This window comes from Centroberyx gerrardi, chromosome 24 (assembly GCF_048128805.1).
Source record: "Centroberyx gerrardi isolate f3 chromosome 24, fCenGer3.hap1.cur.20231027, whole genome shotgun sequence".
NCBI lineage: Eukaryota > Metazoa > Chordata > Actinopteri > Beryciformes > Berycidae > Centroberyx > Centroberyx gerrardi.
The window spans coordinates 11,442,035-11,461,319 of record NC_136020.1 but is presented as its reverse complement, the minus strand read 5'-3'; the positions used below and the strand labels follow the sequence as shown (position 1 = coordinate 11,461,319).

Sequence of the window (19,285 nt, the reverse complement as noted above, 5' to 3'; positions counted from 1 at the left end):
CTCTAACTTATCTCACCTGTACCTCATTGGCATTTTTTGGCTGCATTACCATAACAGAAATGGCATGCACATGTGATCAGACTCATCTAGTCAGCATTCTCAGAAAGTGGGTTTAAGTGTCTAAAAGTTGTAAGCAATCCAACAATAATCCTTTGTATGCAGCACATTTCATGCGATAATGTCAACAGAATCTAAAGAAATCAAACTTGAATTAGGATTTTCATTCCATAATATGGCATGCCAGATTATTAGACAAGCAAAGGGAAAAGTGAAACAGAAAAAGCTATTTACAGTACACTTTTATTGACTGAACTCAAACACAACATTCACATACACAGGTCAACATTTTAGTGGTCGCCTTAAAACTATTTGTCACAAAGTAAAGATTTGATGGAGTCCATATAAAACGAGGATCATGACCATGCAACTAGTAGATTGTTATGCAGAACATAAAAAAGGGGGCAAGGTAAAGAAGTAAGTGCAGGCAAATTCATGCATTCGTGGGAAGCATCATTAATCAAATTGGCAAAATCCCATCCTGACCCTGAATCCAAGGTCCCACCTGACCTCTCACACCAGATTGAAATCACTCTTTGTTCACACAAGGTGCAACAATATTTGGCATCAGTTATATATTCATGAATCAAACACCGTGTGAACTGTATTGATCACATTACCATGACACTCTGTATAAGAGAATTCAAATTGCTTTTAGGATTAATCCTCAAAAGTAAACATACTGTTGTGGTAATTCATCCTTACAGCGATATCACTACCAGTGTTCCTAGGCTTAATATGCTGCACCCTGTCCTGTAGCGCACCTCTGTCTGGCCATTCACAGGCAGTGAATTAGGATACAAAATTGCAATTTTTGCCAACAGTATGCTGACTGATTACATATAATGGTAGCATAGTTAAAAGTGACAGCAGAATGTAAATGGTTAAAACATTCACTACTGTTAGTCTTATGGGAATGGCAGAGTCATATAATACATGAAAACATTGAAATATTTTTCTAGTGAACTTCATGTCTGTTTAAACATGCAAAGATCTTTTACTGCCTAAATTGGTGATATTTCAACATCATTAAAAGTCTGGAAAAGGCACTGCATCATAGAAACAAATGTTTGTATAAGCCCGCTACTAAAGCAACTCCCCTGCAAAAGCATTAATTTCCATTTGATCAACAGAGATGGAGTAAAAGTTTGAACAGAATTAGATTAGTCTTTATTTGAATAAAAGCATTTTAAAGTAATTTTTAGGAGCACCAAATTCACAGTGATGTATGGTTTGGTTTACAAATGAGAACTGCAAGCAAACACAGGATGAAAATTAAGTTACTTGTACTGTTTTGAATAAAGCATTATTGATGCATTAGTTAGCCACCTTTGATTTTTTTTTTTTTTTTTTGCAGAAGATTCCCCAGCAGACAATAAGCTGTAACATTGTGTATCAAGGAAAATACTGGAAATGTAATGGTGCAGGATTAGGCAAAACCAGCATTTGACTTTTCTTCACACACTAATGAAGAGCATACAGGTGGAACCAGCAAATGAGACAAGCGTTATCAACCTTAAGCATTTCACTTTTTAGACTGATAAACCACTAGTCTGGTCACCAATGCTTGGACTTAATTCCAGCCTCATGGTGCATCTATTGAAAAATAAATCCCTACAAGTATGCAAGACAGAGTGTGCAAACAGCAATATCTGATGGTGAAAACACACCAAGAAACTGCTTTAGTCCTTCAAATAAATATGCATGCAGCTTTCCTTTGAAACAGCATTCTTAAAAGTGGTAAAGAAGGCTGATAAAAAAAAATGGGTGAGGAAAGAGTCTTTGTTACAAACATGACGTGGTGAAATAAAGTATTTCCAGGAGTCACAGTTTGGAGGATGGGAAGGGGGGATTCATACCTTGCTGATGCAAAGGCAACTTGTTGTAGGGGATAATGGTGGCAGGGTGGTTTGAGTAAAATCCATAAAACATTCCACATTTACTTTCTTTATAATCATCATAAGTGCAAACAAATAAGAACAAAAACAACAAAAAAGGCATCCCATTGTTTTTGGTTTTAAGGCGGGGCTACGTTAGGCGGGGGAAGGAGAGGGCATTTTCCCGAGAAATGAATCCTGTGCTGTCAGACGTCGTGTCCTCCCGTCCCGGCCCAGCCCTTCCCATCCATTCATCTGTCCCTCCTCCACTGTGCGGCCTATTTCAAGCGTTCAATGAGTTCCTGTGTGAGGCCCAGGTTGAGCAGCTGCATGGTGGGGAGTGAGGTGAGGTGGGGGAAGGCCTTGAGGAGCCTCTCCCAGCACAGCTCCAGCAGGCTGGGCACAGCCAGCCAGATCTTAAACAGAGAGCCAGTCCTCTTGTTCTCGTGGATGTTCACCACGCCGCCATGGATGTACATGCAGCCGGCCTGAAGAGGGAGGGAGGGAGGGAAAGAGGAGGGAGAGAGAGAGACAGTGATGCATACATGAGTATTACTTCAGAAATTAACAGGGGGCTCAGGGCAAAAAGTGCCCCCGATAATTATAGGAGTAACCTTTTTTGCATTTAACCCTGTTCACATTTTATTTCACTGACTTGTCAAATATTCACATGTGAATGCGATAACTGTCCCCCATGGGCCACCGTAGGCGATTTGTTGGAGCCTATGACTGAGGGATTCTTTCCAGTGCATTCTGGTCAAGAAAACTGGAGCGATTTCAAAACAAGAAAACAACCGAGCATGCAGCCTGAGACTGTAGAAAATGTTGGCACCACAACAGCCAGCAGTAGGAGAAAATGCCGACCAACACAAACCACTGCGTCAACAAAAAAAACAAACAGTATCATAAAAAACGTAATAGTCAAGAGGGGGAAGATGGACTGGTTGGGGACAGAGAGAGGAAAACAGCACCATTCTCTTCTGTAACGCCTGCTCACATGTTTCCAGCAGTGGGAAAGAAGTGGGACGTGTGGTATCATATGATTTAAGATTTTTTTTAAAAACTTACTGGCACAAATTCAGTGTTTATTTGCCAATATGCAATGCAAATGTATTATTTAATAGCTCAATAAAATTGCCCCCAAAAAGGAGCAAAATGCCCCTAAAAAAACAATCAAAATCAGATGAAGGGGGCAAAAAATGCTCTCTGAAAAAAGGTAATTTCTTCTTCTGATTGGCAATCATGTCATTTTTCTTCATTTTGCTACTAATTACAAAACATAAAAAAGGAAGAACTTTGGCTGGTCAGGACTCAGTGTCCTTGAGAAAGACTGACTTTGACCTCTGACCTCCTTGTGTAGGGAGGCAACACATTAAATTCATTAAAGAAGAAAAGGTGTACAGGAGGACTGCGAAATTAAGCCTACTATCATTTCTTAAAGAATGTCATGAGTTCAGATTTAGACTTAGATTTAATTACTTTCATTTAATTTCCTTGCTGTGTACATACTGAGGCTTGTTGCCACTGGCATGAAAACAGCCACTGGCCACGGCAATATTGCTATTCCAGACTATACATAGGCATTTGGACGGAGACACAGAGTGACCATAAAGGGTAGTGTTGCACTAACCGGGGTGACAGCAGCACAGTGGAAGTAGGCAGGCTCAGGCATCACCGCCGGTAGTTTACTCCACTGGAACGACTGCAGGTTGATCTTCCACAGATCAGCTAATATCAGCTCCCCGTTGTAGCCTCCACAGATAAAGACATCTACAACAGAGAAGAAGAAAGGGTCAGAAACATGGAGTTGTTGCCGTTAGCTGGCCAGGAATTGGCTCGTTTTAAATCAACAAAGTAATGAAGGTTTCACAGATGAGGGTGTGATACCAAAGGTCAGCGGTACTTTATCTTTGAACTAGTATAAAAACAAAGGGATAAAAGAATAGTTATAGTTATGAAGTGATAATGATAGCACAGCACTATTTGCTTGGGTACAGAAAATTCTCACCATTTCGTATTTGCACACAGCTATGACATCTTCTAGGAGCAGGATATCCTGTCAAAGTCATGGAGGTTTTAGAACAGTTTGCAATGAGAAAGCCATCAGAAGAACAACAGGCTTAACAGATCATGTGGTGCAACATACAGACCTATTTTGTCATGAGGTTTAGTTGTAATCTCCTCCCAGGAATTGGTCTCCAGATTGTAAGCATGTATCTATAAAAAACATAAGCCGGTAACAAAGACTATACTTAGCATCAGTGAAACCTCTCATCATTGTCTTACCCTCATGGCCTACCTGCACAGTAATTAGCAGTCTACATATACATGAACACTCCTACTCATTATAAGTGAGTGTTTTGCGTAGTGATCAAGATGGATTTGGCTTGTGTACAAGAAGAAACTAATGTAAATAGTAATAGACGCAGTTGATGAATATCAAATCACTGTTCAAATGACTGTAGACATTTTTGTTCCCTTTAAAATGTTCTCCATTTCATTCACTGCAATATACTTACAGACGTGCAAGGGAGGACAAATAGAACATTTAGACTAGCTATTGCTTCAGTTGTCATGAAAAATGACAATGATCAAGGTGCTCATTTTTCTCAGAGGCTTTCTTGGAACGTTCTCATCTGGCACACAAATTTGGTACTTAGTTTAATTTGATGTAAGTCTGGTGATAAGTGGTATGTTACCTTGTCCAGAGGGTAAGATGTCCAGGATGTTCCTCCTCCCAGAATGTAGATCCTCTGTCCGTCGTGTGCTATTTCATGCCTGTACCTGTGACACACACACAACACAGCACAACACCACGTCACTTCCCATCTTTAAGGAGTGGAAGGCCCATTTCTTCAGTGTTCCTACACATTTTCACTGCCACATTAAGAGCGTCAGTCTTCATACTCATATTCCACAATGCATAGCTACTCACTGAAACACAAAGAAATCTGTTTCAGGTCCTGTGTATACCTCTACTGTTGTGTCACTCGTTCATAAAAAAACACAGATCACACCACTTTTGTTGGACCATTATCAGGTGTTTGTACTAGACTGAAAAGCTCCCTAGCATGGTCTAATCCTACCGTTCCTCAGGCAGGTCGTGGGGGGGGTTGTTGGGCTTGAGGTGGATCCACTCTCTGGTGGTCAGGTCCAGCCTGTGCAGGTCTGTACTGTAGATGTAACCCGTCGTCCCTCCAAACACGTACAGGAAGCCGTTTATAATGGCCATTGCCTGGAGGAGGGAAGATAAATGGCAGTAATATGAAATGGCAGTCTAATAAATGACAGCTCTATTAAATCAGAGTTAAAACGTTGGTGTATCCAGTAACTGCATTTTGAAAACCTCATCCAAGTTATAAACAATAATGACAAGAGTCTAATTTCCATGAGAAATGATTGGAAGTGGTGTGCCCAAAAGGCCTGAAGACTCGACAGAATTACATCCTTCTATTAACCAGAAGAAAATGAGTCATTAGAGCACAGACATCTGACATTATAACCAATAAGACTGCGGATTCCTGGGGCTACCTGTCCATAGATTCTGTTGGGCTTCTTCCCCCGACAGTTGAGCAGTGACCATCGCTTGTACTTCACGTTGCAAACGTGAACGTCATTCCCGTTATTTTCACCAAAGGGGATGCCGGTGCCGCCAAAAACCAGCAGGTTGTTGCCGTGCAAAACAGCTGAAGGGACACAGGGAAAAAACATTATAGTCGTTGATGCTTTCACAGATTCACTATAATCCCTTTGTCCTATGAACTAACCAAGGCAGACCTGCACACTGAACATTGCGAGTTTAAAATTAGTGATCCCCACAGCCATCTTGGGACAAATTCTCACATATTTTAGGCTAATATGGCTATATTGATGGTATGGCCACTTTGGCACCATCACCTAAGCCTGACATGTAATGCCTTCTGTAAACAAGAGTCATCTTTTACATGCACTTAGCTGCAGTGGCTCCCTACAACTGGAATATTGCCCCCACACAGCTAAAAAAATGTACATGCAATGAAAATTCATCATCTGCAAATAACAGTTACAACTGTCCATGTATGATGATAGAAATATCCAAGTAAGAAATTATCCTGAAATTGTCCCAGAACTGCACCTTGGTTCAAATTAACCCTACCTCCCTACGTCTACAAAAAAAAAAATGTACAACACTGAATTTATTAAAATGTTCAGAACTATTGGAGATATGATGGTTCACCTGACATGGAGGCCAGCTCCGTGGGCATGTAGCCCTCTGTGCGGATCTGCTGCCAGGATCCCGTGGCAAAATGGTACCGCCAAAGCTCCCTGAACAGCGGGTAGTCCTCGTTCTCTGAGCCACCTGACTCGTCGTAGTCCGGGTTGTACCCTCCGAACACATACAGGTTCGTGTTGTCGGCGACACAGCGATGCCCGCTGCGGGCAGGAGGGGCACGATGACCTGGGGAGGGGGGAACAGCGTTACAAAGATAACAGAGAGATAACAGCAGCATGCTAACGGAGAAACTGTATGGGTAGAATATGACGGGAGCATGGAAGCATGTTTGACCACTCCTGTGTTCTGTGCTGCTATTGATCTACAGAGACTACAATAAATATACGTCATTTAAAGGCTAATTCCAAGTGTTAAGCCAGGCCAGGGAGGTGATGTCTGTGGGGCTTTGTGAATGTTTTTGACTACTCCTGAACTGGTAGCCTATTTACAACTGGAGCAGAACAATAAGAATATTTTGACAAGCTTGCAAAGGCTCATCATTTATTGAGGACAACTCAAAGATATGGAGCACATCTTTTAAAAGGGCATGCTGGGAGCACAGGGCTAACTTCCCTCTCCATTAAAGAGAGATTACAAGAGCCAAAAGACTCCTGCCTACACATGCAATCACAGAATCTCTCTTATTATTTAAAAAAAGAGTTCCTTTTGTATTCCTGATCACATCTCTGACTATGCTACAAAACTCACTCACTTACATGGGTTGGACCAATTCGATTTGCGAACCACAGATACCCTGTTACACAGCATCAAGATAAACTGGCCACATAAAACCCTGTCCTATCCCTGTCTAATACAAGCCAGTCAAAAGACACGATAAGCTCAATTGAAGTCAAAATATCTTTGGTTGTGTGTAGATTCACTCTGGACTATGAAAAGCTGGCTCAACCTGAATGAACTAGGCAAGTTTATCCAGTTTAGGGCTTTTCAGAACATTGGAATCATCCTAGCTGCCCGATTCTTTTTAAAAAGTGGTCAAAGAGGAAGCTAGGTTTGGACTTGTTCATCTCGGCCAGCTCTGGGCCCAGCTGCTCCGGTGACAGAGCTCATACTCTTGTGATAGCATTTTTTATTGCATTGTGTTCTGTACCCAGTTAGGTCTTATCAGAGAGCCTTCCATCTGCTGGTGGATGAAAAGCGCATACTGAAGAGTGACCAATAAAACCTTGGCAACGGGTCTGTCCTCCTTATAATCTATAAAGCCTATGTAGTGCAATACAAAATCAGATGCCTCTTTGACACCTTCTAAAAAGACAGCAGAGAAAGCAGCCTATTCTCAAGACACATCATACAGTGCAGTTAGTCATTTCAGTCACACTGAAGAGGCTACATTATCTGTCTCCTTATCATTTAGGCCCATTCACTGATATTCACAATATGATTAGCAAGGCTGACAGTATTACCGTGACTTATAAGGAATGTTATGCAAATAGCTGAGAATAAAACACCACCATGTGAGATGCCAAGATGTTTGGCCTTAGGGTTTAGCAGGTTTCTATCAGCATGCACAAGATGACAGAATACAGAGCACATTCAGCTGAACACTAATAATGCACCTTTGTTTAATGTACTAAGAATAGCACTGAGGCCGACCTACAATCCAGCCCCAATGTTTCAGGTAACCCCTGCATTTTTAATAATCAGGATTTATAATGGATTGGGAAAGTGTAGCAACCAAGGGGAACAGAAGGAGACAGAGCGGGGGAATGTAGCAGACCCAGCATCCACACTAATGCAAATCTGATGCCAGTAAAAGTGCAAATTAGTGAGTTAATCAACTTGGTTGTAATCTACACAATTACCATTGTCTCAATTACATGTTTTATAGTCACAATTACTTAATCAAATGGTTTAGAATCACAGTAGACCTTAATTCACTGTCACGCTGCTATCTTGGATCAGACCAGCTAAGCTACAATCGACTCTCATGTTATTATGTTGTTAATGTCATGTTAAAACTTCTGGTTGGTGAGCTGACTACAAGCTTGTGGGACTCCACCAACATGGCAGGTGCAAATTACAGTAGAATGGTAGGTTGCGAGAACACAGAAGTCATTACGAAATTTGTCTCAAGGCTGCCCTTCATACATCTCTTTCTTATGCAGGCTATACCTGGTTTCAACTCAATGCAATTTGTGACTATTAGGTATGATTATAAAAGCTCTGTTTTTAAAGGGATTGTTCAGGATTTTTAGTAGTTACCCCTATTGATCTTTAATCAAGCCACCTCCAACCCACCAGTTTTTGTTCGGCAACTGTCAATGCATTCAATGGGGTATAAGACCATCTATTTACACCTATGGTAGTGTACGGAATGGCTTGAATGAATATTAAGAGTAACAGTCTCATTTTCTCAGAATGAACACACATGAACACACACTTCTGAAAATCCTAAGTCTTTCCTTCAATAAGCAGAAGTCCAATGTTGGCAAAAAGAGAATCAGTTGCTGATCTATAAAACAAAGGCTGCCTAAAACTGAACTATAAGGCTTATTAGGGCGTCCAGTATGCCAGCCAAGTGGCAACCCAAAATGAGAAAAGTCACACACACGCAACAGCTAAGTAAATCTTCCTGTCCAGTTCTATGTCTATGCCAGTCGCAGGAACCTGAGTTGGACTATGGGAAACATAGTCAAACCACCACAATACTACCTGAAGCCCCAGTTGTGGATGGGCTTGATGTGTAACAACTGTAAGACTGAATGTGTGAAAACACAAAAACAAAACGGGATCTCAAAAAATGGATGTACTCATACTAGTGTTGGTTGGTGAACTGATAACAGGCCACAATAGAATTATCTGTATTGGAGACATTAAGATCTGATACCAAGAGCCACATGGAACATGTCAGAAATCAAAGCAAACATGATTTCCTGACTTTTTCCACACATGTTGGATTATATCTCTCAATCATTTCGGTCATATGTTTCCAAACTGCTGTCTTAGATGTAAATAATGGATAGCATCAGTAGGCTGCTTGTGTGTCAGCTGTAGAGTAATGGGAAAGTGGAGATTCCAGCAAAACTTGCAGATCTGAGAACATACCTGTCCATTTCATGCACCTTGTTTGTGGGTGAAGCTGTACCAGCATAGCTTTTCAGCCGGTAGAGTACTGGCAGTAAAAAGTATCATCTACTCAGGACATGATATGTAGAAACCCATGCTTGCTTACAGGCTGATGAACTGACAACTATCCTATTAAAAGTGTCATCCACATGTCTTTTGCTACAGCTATAAATTTATAGAAAATTGGCTACAGTAGCATGGACGCTCTCTCTCACTCACTTTTTTTTTTTGCAAACTCTATTTATATTCTGAACTGTCAAGAACCGAGCAGACTAACTTACAGTTATTCGGCCCATTTTAACCACACGCTTTCCCCACCTGAAATAGCACAGATTGTGTGGGGTCAAGCCATAAGAGTTAGCTGGCTGTATAAAAGACAACATGTTACAAATGATGAAACAGCATGTTAAACAGTTTTGCACTTTCCAAAACATCCCTTTAGCTAGGTTATGCTTGCTAACAAGCTACCAAAAGGTAGACAAGCAGGTTTTCTTGGATGTTGCTAGCTCAAGTGTCTTGCTAATCAATGTCACTAGTAAGGGCAACGTTTAAATGAATACAATGTAAAGCTGCTGTTGTGTGTGGATCCGATCTCAATCGTGCAATGATTATTTGCTTGGTTTAATGTGACAACGTTAACTTAATAGCTAGTTAGCGTAGCTAGCATGTCTTGCTAATGTTGTTGACCGACCTGCTAACGTTACACCGAGCGGCGGCCTGCCTGTCAGCCTCTCGAATTTATTCAGCTGGTCTGGACTGCGAGCACCTTCAGCGTCCGACATCGTCTCCCCGTTACAATCCAGTCCTGGGAAATGTTACATAAAATGAAAGCAAAATCTTCTAAAGTGCTGATAAAACATTATAAATCATTACTCATCTCATTCAGTTAAGGCCATTCACAAATTTTCCCCCCCGGCCGAAAATGGACCAATCAGAAGGCTTGTTATTGGTGCGTAGCGGTACGTAGCGTCAGGAGAGCTGGGCGGGGCCGTGCGTGTCTCCACAACAACAACAACAACAACACATCCCAAAGTGGGGTCCCCAGCAAACTGAAGAATAGTTTGCTCTCATATTTATTTCATTTTTGAAGATGAGGCAGTAAGAGAATGATATAGAAAATTCACTGCACTGCTCTCACCTACTACTACTTGCCTACTACCAGCCTACTCCTACTACCACCTACTACTAGTCTACTCCTCCTCCTCCTCCTCACTACTACTATTACTACTACTACTACTACTACTACTACTACTACTACTACTAATAATAATAATAATAATAATAATAATAATAATAAACAAAGTTACAAAGTGCCATGATACAAATATCAAACAATCAAGAAAGTTGATGCATTTAAAATGTTTTAGCCTTAGTGAAACTTATTTACAAAATTAAATCATACCTGTTATCTCACCAGTAGGAGAACAACTGTCCACTTTGGTTGGGAGATGATGGGTGTCATTCAGAGAAAACCTTTACTAAATGGGGACTAGAGTCTTAAACATCTCCACTTGTGGGTCCTTGGCATGAAAAGGTTAGGGAGCCCCTGCCTTACATCATTTAGTGTGAACCTCTGAGACTTGGTGTGACACGCTTCCTGGTGACACACTCCCTTGTGTTACATTTCATCTGAAATACATGAAAGTTGCTCCCTACACAGAGACACTCATTAGCTCTGTCTGACAAAAGGACTGGAGGAAAATTGCTTAATTGGCATTGGATGTGCAAAACTGACAATCAAAATGAGTGATATAATTTGATCTTTGTAAATTTAGCGTGAGCAAACTTCACACCATTATAATGAAACCCTATAAAATGTAAGATGATAATTCCCACATTTGTGGCATCATCTTGCACAAAGTAGGTCTGCACAATTAAATCACAATTCCAAAGGGAAATGTGATACGAGTTGAAGCAACAAACTCAAACTGAATTCTTATTTCAATATAGCTTGGCCAAATAAAACCAGGTCTTGCATGAGCAAAAGTTGCTTATTCTATACAATCTGCAATTTCACCCATTTATCCATGGGATACATATTAAAGTTTCATTTTATCTAATTAACTGTTTCCACCTCTGTACTAGTGAGCTGGTTTCACTTGGTAGAGATTAAATAATTAATGATAATATTGGAGAATGATCATTTGTCAACATTGTAAACACAAGGTAGGATACACTACTTGTATATCACTGGCCAGTCTACAATGCACACAAGTTTTTCAAAATGAAACATGTCAGTGATTGATGTCAGTTTTGCGGTTGGAACCTTTTTACTTTGTCATTTTGGTATATGGTCGGATGCCATTTTTTTGGTAGGAATTTTTGTTTTTTTATTTTGGGTGTACTGTGGTTGGTATGCTTGGATTTAATGTTTGTGTTTGGAACTGTTTTTTATTTTGGATGTCATTATGGTTGGATGCCATTTTGGTTATTTTGGTTGGTGTGGTTGGAACTTACTTTTTATATTGAATGTCATTTTTATGAGTTCAGGTGGGATTCAGCCCCAGGTAATCATGGACAGGGTCTCTTTTTCCCCAAAAAGTAATTTCATAGCATATTCATGGCTATATGGGCCTATGCAAGATGCCATATCTTGTAGAATGTCACTCTATATATAATTCCACGAGTTGGCCTAATTTGATACAAAACTTGTTGTTCTATAGGCTACATACCAATAGCTATTAACTATTCTGTATTTCAAAAGTGACAAATTTAGACTTTTAATTTGATAGCAAAAGCTAACTGGGTATTTTTCTGGCTATCTCTGGTTGGCATGATGCAGCTACACCCAGTCACCCTGCAGAGCAGCCCCGTCATTATACTGTAAAATCCAACTGAGCATAATAGAGGAGGGTGAAAACAATGAGCCAACAGGTTTGGCTGGTACTAGCTGGAAGCCAGTTGATGCCATTCATGAATTGAACTGAGAATGAATGGCAAATTCCAATTCAATTCCTAGAGTTGGAGTTTGAACTGCACCCAGCTCTAAGGAAACAGAATTGGAATGACAGGCAATAGAACTGAACTCTATTCAATTCCATTAAATTGAATGCCACTTCTAAGAGAGGTTGTCCTGACTGCCCAATGCGCATTGGAACGGGATGAGGATCAGCACAATATAATACTGTCTCTGGGTCAGAGAGCATGGCTCTCTCCTGGAGAAGGGTGGCATGTCAGGTGGGGTGAGAAACTAACAGAGAGCTGAGCTGCAAAGCAAAGCTCTCTATTCACCCGCCAGTCTTTGTTCTGGTCCTCTATATCCAGCTATATGGTCAGAAGCTCGGGGTAGGACAGACAGAATGAGATCATGGGAACAAGCGGCCGAAATTAGGTTTCTTCAAAGCCCCCCGCCCCCCAAAGGCAGATTGTAATTCAAAACTCAGTGAAAGTCATCATAGGTATTTGCTTTCATTTGACTCAGGGACCTTCAATTCTTATATTTACCACATCCAATCATATAATAAGCCACAGCAGATTTCTTCTGTCTGTCTCTGCATGCTGTGGTCCCCGGTCAGTGTGCTGTGGAGTGGGTCTGGTAGGTCTGGTAAAGCGGAACCCCAGTGGGCTGTGCACCGGGTTTATTTTCCAGGGGGGAGACTTTCAATTCAGAACCGATCATGGCGACTCTCGGCAGCAGTCGTGGAGATCGTCTCAGCAACTCTAACCATCAAAAGTCTTCTTTCGCCTCGCCAGAGAAAGTCCGAGAACTTCTCAATGAAGGAGTGTCTTCCGCAGACAGCAAATCTAATAGGTGCGTTTTTGAATAATCGCGTACGATTTATTTGATTTAACACGGGGTGAAGAACAACTTGCTGTTAGCTAGTTAGTTAGCCACTTAGCTTCACAGCTCTGCTACTTTAGCCGCCTCCAACCAGTGTAATCTGAAGAGGGGCAAGTCTCCACAGATCACCAGAGTTTGTAACGCAGACAGGAGTTTGCTTGCCTCTATTTCATTCTGTAGTTTGCATATGATCCGTGCCTTTTTCATTTTTTTTTTGCAATCTACCCTACAGGTTTGTTATGGTAGTGGTCGTTACATAAGCAGTTCTGCACACAGAGCCGTAAATACAGATAAAGCGGGTGGGGGGCGCAAAAGATAGAAGCATTGCATCGTGGCACTTTGTTACTAAGTTCTTGTGTACTTATGCAATTGATATTGTCCACTTTGTGCTGAGATGGAGCTGCTTTCCATTCATTCTCATTCTTCATTCTGCTGCATAAAGTTGCATTCAGACGGAGGATAACCCACTGCTTTACGGAGTTGGGAGCGTGATTACTTGAAATTCCTCTTTCCGCTAAAAACTCCAACCCCTTTCCCCTGTCACTTCATCAATAGAAGTAGGCAGGTCTGCACTAGGCAGGTCTGCACTAGGCAGGTCTGCACTAGGCAGGTCTGCACTAGGCCTTCCTGCCTAGCTGTGCAGATAGCACAGTACACAGAAAGTCAGCTGATCACAACTATTTAACCAGTCAATTGTCAAGCCAAACAGAATGCAAACTGAATGTGTTGATGTTTTATATGAATTTCAGTTTTCAAGGGGATTTGAAAGTTGTGGAACCAAACAGCATTGCTCAAGCACCTTGTGAGGCAACCAACAAAGAAGCCTTTTTCTCAAGAGTGGAGTCCTATTCAATATCCTTTACTCACTGTGACACAGCACAGACTGTCGTGTTCATTCTTAAATTGTAACAGTGCACATAACCTGTATAATAACCTGTAATGGCAACACTTGCACTATGTTCCTGTTATTTCTTATTATATAGCAGATGATATGAAACTTAAATGATCTCTGTGGGGAAAATGGGCTAAGTAATGATGAATATTATCCTATTGTTGTCTGTCTGAGTGAAACTTTCCTTAGCGCAGCACTGTTTGCGATGGGCAGGAAAGCCCCGCACGCTCTCCCCTCTGAGGTGTGCCAGATATGGCTGGATCAACGTAGGCTGTGATATGCTCAAGTGCTCCAGTTGCCAGGCTTTCCTCTGTGCATCACTGCAACCGACTTTGGACTTCGAAAAATGTGAGCAAAACCGGCTGAAAGACCAATGTCAAAGCCAGGGCAAACATTAATTTGGCAGGGCTAGGCCGATACTGTCATTGCCAAACATTAAAGGTCACCATCTCTTTTCATATAGATGAATCCCGCATTGCAGAGATATCAAGGCAGCTGCAGACGCAGCATGAGAAGTTTTGTCCTTGGCCTGACTTCCCATGTCCAGGTAAGAGCAACAGTTTTTTTTGTTGCATGCTTAAGAACAAAACATGAACTTTAATGTGATCAAGTCATTTCAGCTGGATGAAGATTTTAGTTGTGTGTGTTACACATGGTGGTTACATGTGAAGGCTGCTGTTGTTTCAGAGCGGTTCTGGCTGGTCCCTGCCTCTGAGCCCTCAGCACTGCTTACTGCCTTCTTGGATCGCTTCCAGAGCGCCTGTCTCCTTGAACAGCAGCTGCCTGCCATGAAGCCAGAGCAGCTCAAATCCATGGTGAGGCAGGAAAACAGTCTGGTTCTTCTTCTAATTCCCTTTTTGAAAATTGTCAGAAACACTTCCTCAAAACAAATAATAACAATAAACTTTATGTCACTTTTGTAAAAACAAGAGTTTACAAAGTGCTTAACAGAGCGCAATAGAAGTAAGGCACAAAAGACAAACAGTAAATTAACATCATGAAAAACAATTACTTAAAAGCAAGCCTGTAGAAATGCATCTTGAAAAAACATAACAAACTTTTATGTGTGGATGTATACAACTCTCAGAAAGACAACTGTGCACATGTAATTAGTAGTCGTTGTTTCCTTGCAGTCTTTGACTGAGGATGTCATCAGCGTTGTGCTGCAGCTGATCGAGGAAGAGCAGAAGAAACAGGGCGGCACTCCGTCTTCTGAACCTTTGGCCGTCCAGGTGGCTGCATGCATCGTTTCTCTCTGTGGCTGGGCTGCTAGGTGAGATGCAACTCCTCTTTTGTTACACTCAACTCCTCCTAAGTTTTTGTCTGGTTTTATGTAACATTTACCAATGCACATGATTTGATGACACTATCCTTTGTGCCATAATCCAAGGTAAGCATTCATACAGAAGCCCAATTCAGATGTCAAAAGAATGATGTATGTATGGTTTACTAGCTGCATATAGGAAAAGTGGAATAAAAGGACAGAGGAGGCAATTCATAAACTGATGGAAACATGGTACAAATAATACAGCATCACCCAAACATCATGCCTGATCCATGGGTCTCCTTTGTGTCTTCTCAGCCCGTCTCTGCGCGCCATGAACCTGCCCATCCTCACCTGCTCCTACTGCATGCGCAAGGTGGGCTTGTGGAACTTCTACCAGATGGAGGGAACGGGAGGCGAGGTAGACGCCTTTCCAAATACTCTAAGCCCCTCTGCCCAGACGCCGGGTCCCGCCTCAGCAGCCACACAGGAAGCCCAGGGGGACCGGTCTGCCTCCGCCTCACCCACTCCTGCCACAGCCCCCTGCCGCATGAAGCTGAGGAGCCAGGACACCAGCCGCTCTGATCAGGTGAGCCTTGAGGAAATGCAGGTTCACCATGTTCATGTACAACAATGGTCGGTGAAATCTTCAAACCAAAAACTTCTCGGCCGCATCCTCACTTCTGCTGTTGTGTCCTACAGGGTGAGGGCACGTCGTCCCCCCTGGTGCTGCGCGCCCGCAGCAGAGACTCCCCCAGCCCCAGCGAAGAGCTGCCCAGTCCCCTGACCAGGGGCAAGAGGAATGCGACCCGGGGCCGAGGACAGGGGGACAGTTCAGTGGCTGATGGGACAGCCAGCCCCCAACACACTCCCAAACGCCTGCGCCTCTCATCAGCTGGCGGTCCTGTAAGAACTGGCTGCCTTTACTGCTGTTTTTACACCTTTTATTATGATCAGTGATTTTGTGTTTGAACTCAGGGCACAACCTAGCCCCTAAATGCTTTGACAGTAATGTATATGATTTGAATGTTTGCATTCAAGACCATGCTGTTTAACCTAAATGTTCCCCCTAGTTAATCTCAAAGAGGATCTCGCGTTGCATATTTGCAGGAGCTTTTACCAACGTCCTGCTTCTCTGTTACTTCAGGACGGCCCTCTGCACCGGAATGCATTCGACCCGCTCGCCCAGCACAGAGACTGGTGCCCCTGGGTCAATGTGGGGAAAGAGAACGCTAATCCAGGAGCCATCCCCTTACTGGATGGCGACTACGCACTGCATCAGCAGGGCTGGAAGGCTGCTCTGGACCTCCTCATGCCCATGAAGAAGAACTCCAACACAGGGGAACGCAGTCCGGCACAGGCAAGTCCTAAGTTCTGATCTTGGTTTTTCAGATTTATTAGATAATGTTTCTGATACAAGAAAGCCTCCTCAGCAAGAATAATCTAATCATATCATCCTAATAAAAACTAATGTGTAGTAATACATATTCTAAATTACAAATTTGTGTGATAGTGTAAGTATATACTATACATTTTGGGCATAATGACAGACAGCTTGTGCAGATCACCCAGTTTCAACAGTACCTGTTAATGAACTAGAGCTTTAGGATCTAGTGTTTTACTCTTTCGAAGACACCCTACCATTTAGTCCTGCATCTTTCATTCTTTAAGCATTATCTGACTTTTCTCTGTTCTCTCTCCCCTTCCAGGGCCCTCATGCCAAGTCTAAAAGGGTGTTTGCTATATTCCGTCAGTGGCAGGTATCCTCTCCATCTCAGTAGACTCTGTTTCTACCCCAAGAGCGTCGCAGCACTCTGAACTGACTCATCCTCTTCTTTGTGGTACCGAGTTTGTAGAACCACCGACAAGGAGTGTCATATTGATGTTTGTCTCCCATCCCTTTAAGTCGTGTTTACAGCCAAAATGTTTCTGGAGGGAAGGGAATTTGATGGTGTGTTTAGTCAAAAGGATGATTGTCGTTTCTGTGAACAATGAAATATGTGAAGGTTGCCTGTGTGGCGTTTGGAAAACATTTGAATTCTGCTGCATGGATGGATATTGGGATGTGCACCTACCAGGGGATGTCTAGGCCTCGCATCATGTGGATTAATAGACAGATGTCACACATAGAACACATCTGAGCATATGAAATGGGCCACAGGCAAGGCATCTACTATTAACCTCACACGAAGTCTGCTTGGGGAATCCTTCACAAGATCACGAGGGTCTGGAATGGATTTCTATGAAATACAAGAGACGAGGAAACCCTGATCATGAGAACGGGCCAAATGGCTTGACACTGGAAAGGCAATGTTTACCTTCAATGTATGTTGAGTCATTTGAGGGAAGGGTAAACATTAACTTCAATTTAGCAAAAACTGTGAGGATGACCTTTTTGTGTGTACTATTTGTGCGTTTTTCTAGACTGCATTTACACATGTAACTACAGGTTGTACAACCTTTGAACTAAATTGTTAAAAGGCAATTTAGTTATGAGTCCTTTTTAGGGAAAAAAAAGTCCTTTTGGAGTGGTGGTATTTTTTTTTGTTAATGCTAATATCATAGGTATCGCAGGCAGGTAGAACCATGTGCCATGGATCTCCAAACATGCTTTGGATTACAATCCGGTTGTCTGTAAATCCATTTTGCCTTCCTGTGACTTCTCATAGCTAACACAGTCCCCTCTATCATGCATGTGCTTTCATCTCCTTAGAATATCCTAAGGGGTTTTAATAAAAAACACTTTTTTGAAAGTTTCTTTTTCACTCCGCATTTTGTTCTTCTGCATTCTTTTAAATATGAAAAATAATAAAGGATAAATTGGAAATGTTCTCTGAAATGATTGTATTGTCAATTAAAGGAATGTATTTTCAGAGGCTTGAACTAATCAGCTTGGCTCTTGATGCAAGTGTTTTGCTACTTACTGTTGCAGCTTACACAATGGCCATGACTTCTCAGAGGTTGCTCAGTGGTTTCACATTGGTGTTACTTGGGGTCACCTCATTTATTCCATTGGCAGTGGACTGTTGCCTTCCAGCACCCACTGGCAGCCATTTTGTTGTCTTTAAAACAGCATCTGCACCTCTCACTGTAGAGAGGGCTGGCAGTTACATCAAAACTATGTTCCTGAGAATTCCCCATTTTGTATAAATGACTGTTAAGCTGGCTCCACTGACTCTAGCCTCATAACTGTTGATAATAGTGAGGAGAAAAAAACATTGCTCGTATGAAAGCAGCTACGAGCCTGTCCTTGGAGCAATGGTGTATTTATAGCCACGGCTGTGCGCTTGAAAACATTCTCTTGATTAGGTCCCATTTGTATCTTGTTATACTGGAGATTTCATCTTCACTTCAGTCTGTTTCAGCTACTTAACAGTGTGAGAGAAAGGATCAACCCTAGTTCCTTCTCTTTCCTAAAAACAGATTCTACATCTACAAGTGTGATAATTTAAGTGCAGCAGAAAGTGAGTGCTGTACATGCTGAAGCTGGTGTGCCCTCCCCTCCTACTGTTGGTATGGCTGACAGAATCTGCTTTTTAAAGGACTGTCAGCGGTAGCCAGCCATTTGGGGGTCTGCCCTGCCATCCAACATCTGTGAGCGTCACGTATCCCTGGGGGAGAACAGGGGAACAGGCAAGATCTGGATTGAGCCACACAGCCACAATATTGAGAGGGTAACTTTCTGAAGTGTTCAAGTGAAAACCCTGGAAGAATGTGTCTTTCCCCACTCTCCTTTCAGTGCTTGTTGCTGTTGAAAAGGAGATCTCACAAAGGGGAAAATTATCATTAATTAATTTTCTTGGGTGTTTGAATGTTTGGGGGGTTTGCTGAGTTTATTGTACTGGCAAGATAAGGAGAGAAACAGTAGTCCATTGGATCCACAGAAAATGAAGCCCACTCTTGTCTTTTTGACCCTGTGTATGTGTAGGTTAGTAAGATAGACTGGCTTGCAGAGGGCCAGGGGCAAAGAGGTGAGACATCAAGCTGGCTAATGCAGCATTATGGAATATTCCAGCTCTAGAGATGACACAAAACACCTCATAAGAATTATCTTTTTGATGACCATTGAGAAAACACC

At 42.1% G+C, this 19,285-nt stretch overlaps 2 protein-coding genes across 2 annotated transcripts; one reads left to right on the top strand and one right to left on the bottom strand.

The window, feature by feature from the left end:
* Positions 1 to 301: 301 nt before the first annotated feature.
* klhdc10 (kelch domain containing 10) lies at positions 302 to 10,180 on the bottom strand. The gene is made up of 9 exons (XM_071916011.2): positions 9,962 to 10,180; positions 6,151 to 6,372; positions 5,466 to 5,620; positions 5,021 to 5,169; positions 4,634 to 4,718; positions 4,085 to 4,151; positions 3,943 to 3,990; positions 3,565 to 3,704; positions 302 to 2,422 (listed from the first exon to the last, which is right to left on the bottom strand). Exons 1-9 carry the CDS (start codon positions 10,050 to 10,052, stop codon positions 2,213 to 2,215), a joined length of 1,167 nt encoding a protein of 388 aa, XP_071772112.1. The 5' UTR covers positions 10,053 to 10,180; the 3' UTR covers positions 302 to 2,212.
* Positions 10,181 to 12,887: 2,707 nt separating this feature from the next.
* zc3hc1 (zinc finger, C3HC-type containing 1) lies at positions 12,888 to 18,017 on the top strand. Its single transcript, XM_071916012.2, has 10 exons — positions 12,888 to 13,021; positions 13,801 to 13,903; positions 14,141 to 14,291; positions 14,407 to 14,490; positions 14,631 to 14,758; positions 15,077 to 15,216; positions 15,526 to 15,796; positions 15,910 to 16,113; positions 16,355 to 16,567; positions 16,917 to 18,017. The coding sequence occupies exons 1-10, from the start codon at positions 12,888 to 12,890 to the stop codon at positions 16,986 to 16,988; spliced, it is 1,500 nt and encodes a 499-aa protein (XP_071772113.1). The 3' UTR covers positions 16,989 to 18,017.
* Positions 18,018 to 19,285: the final 1,268 nt, after the last annotated feature.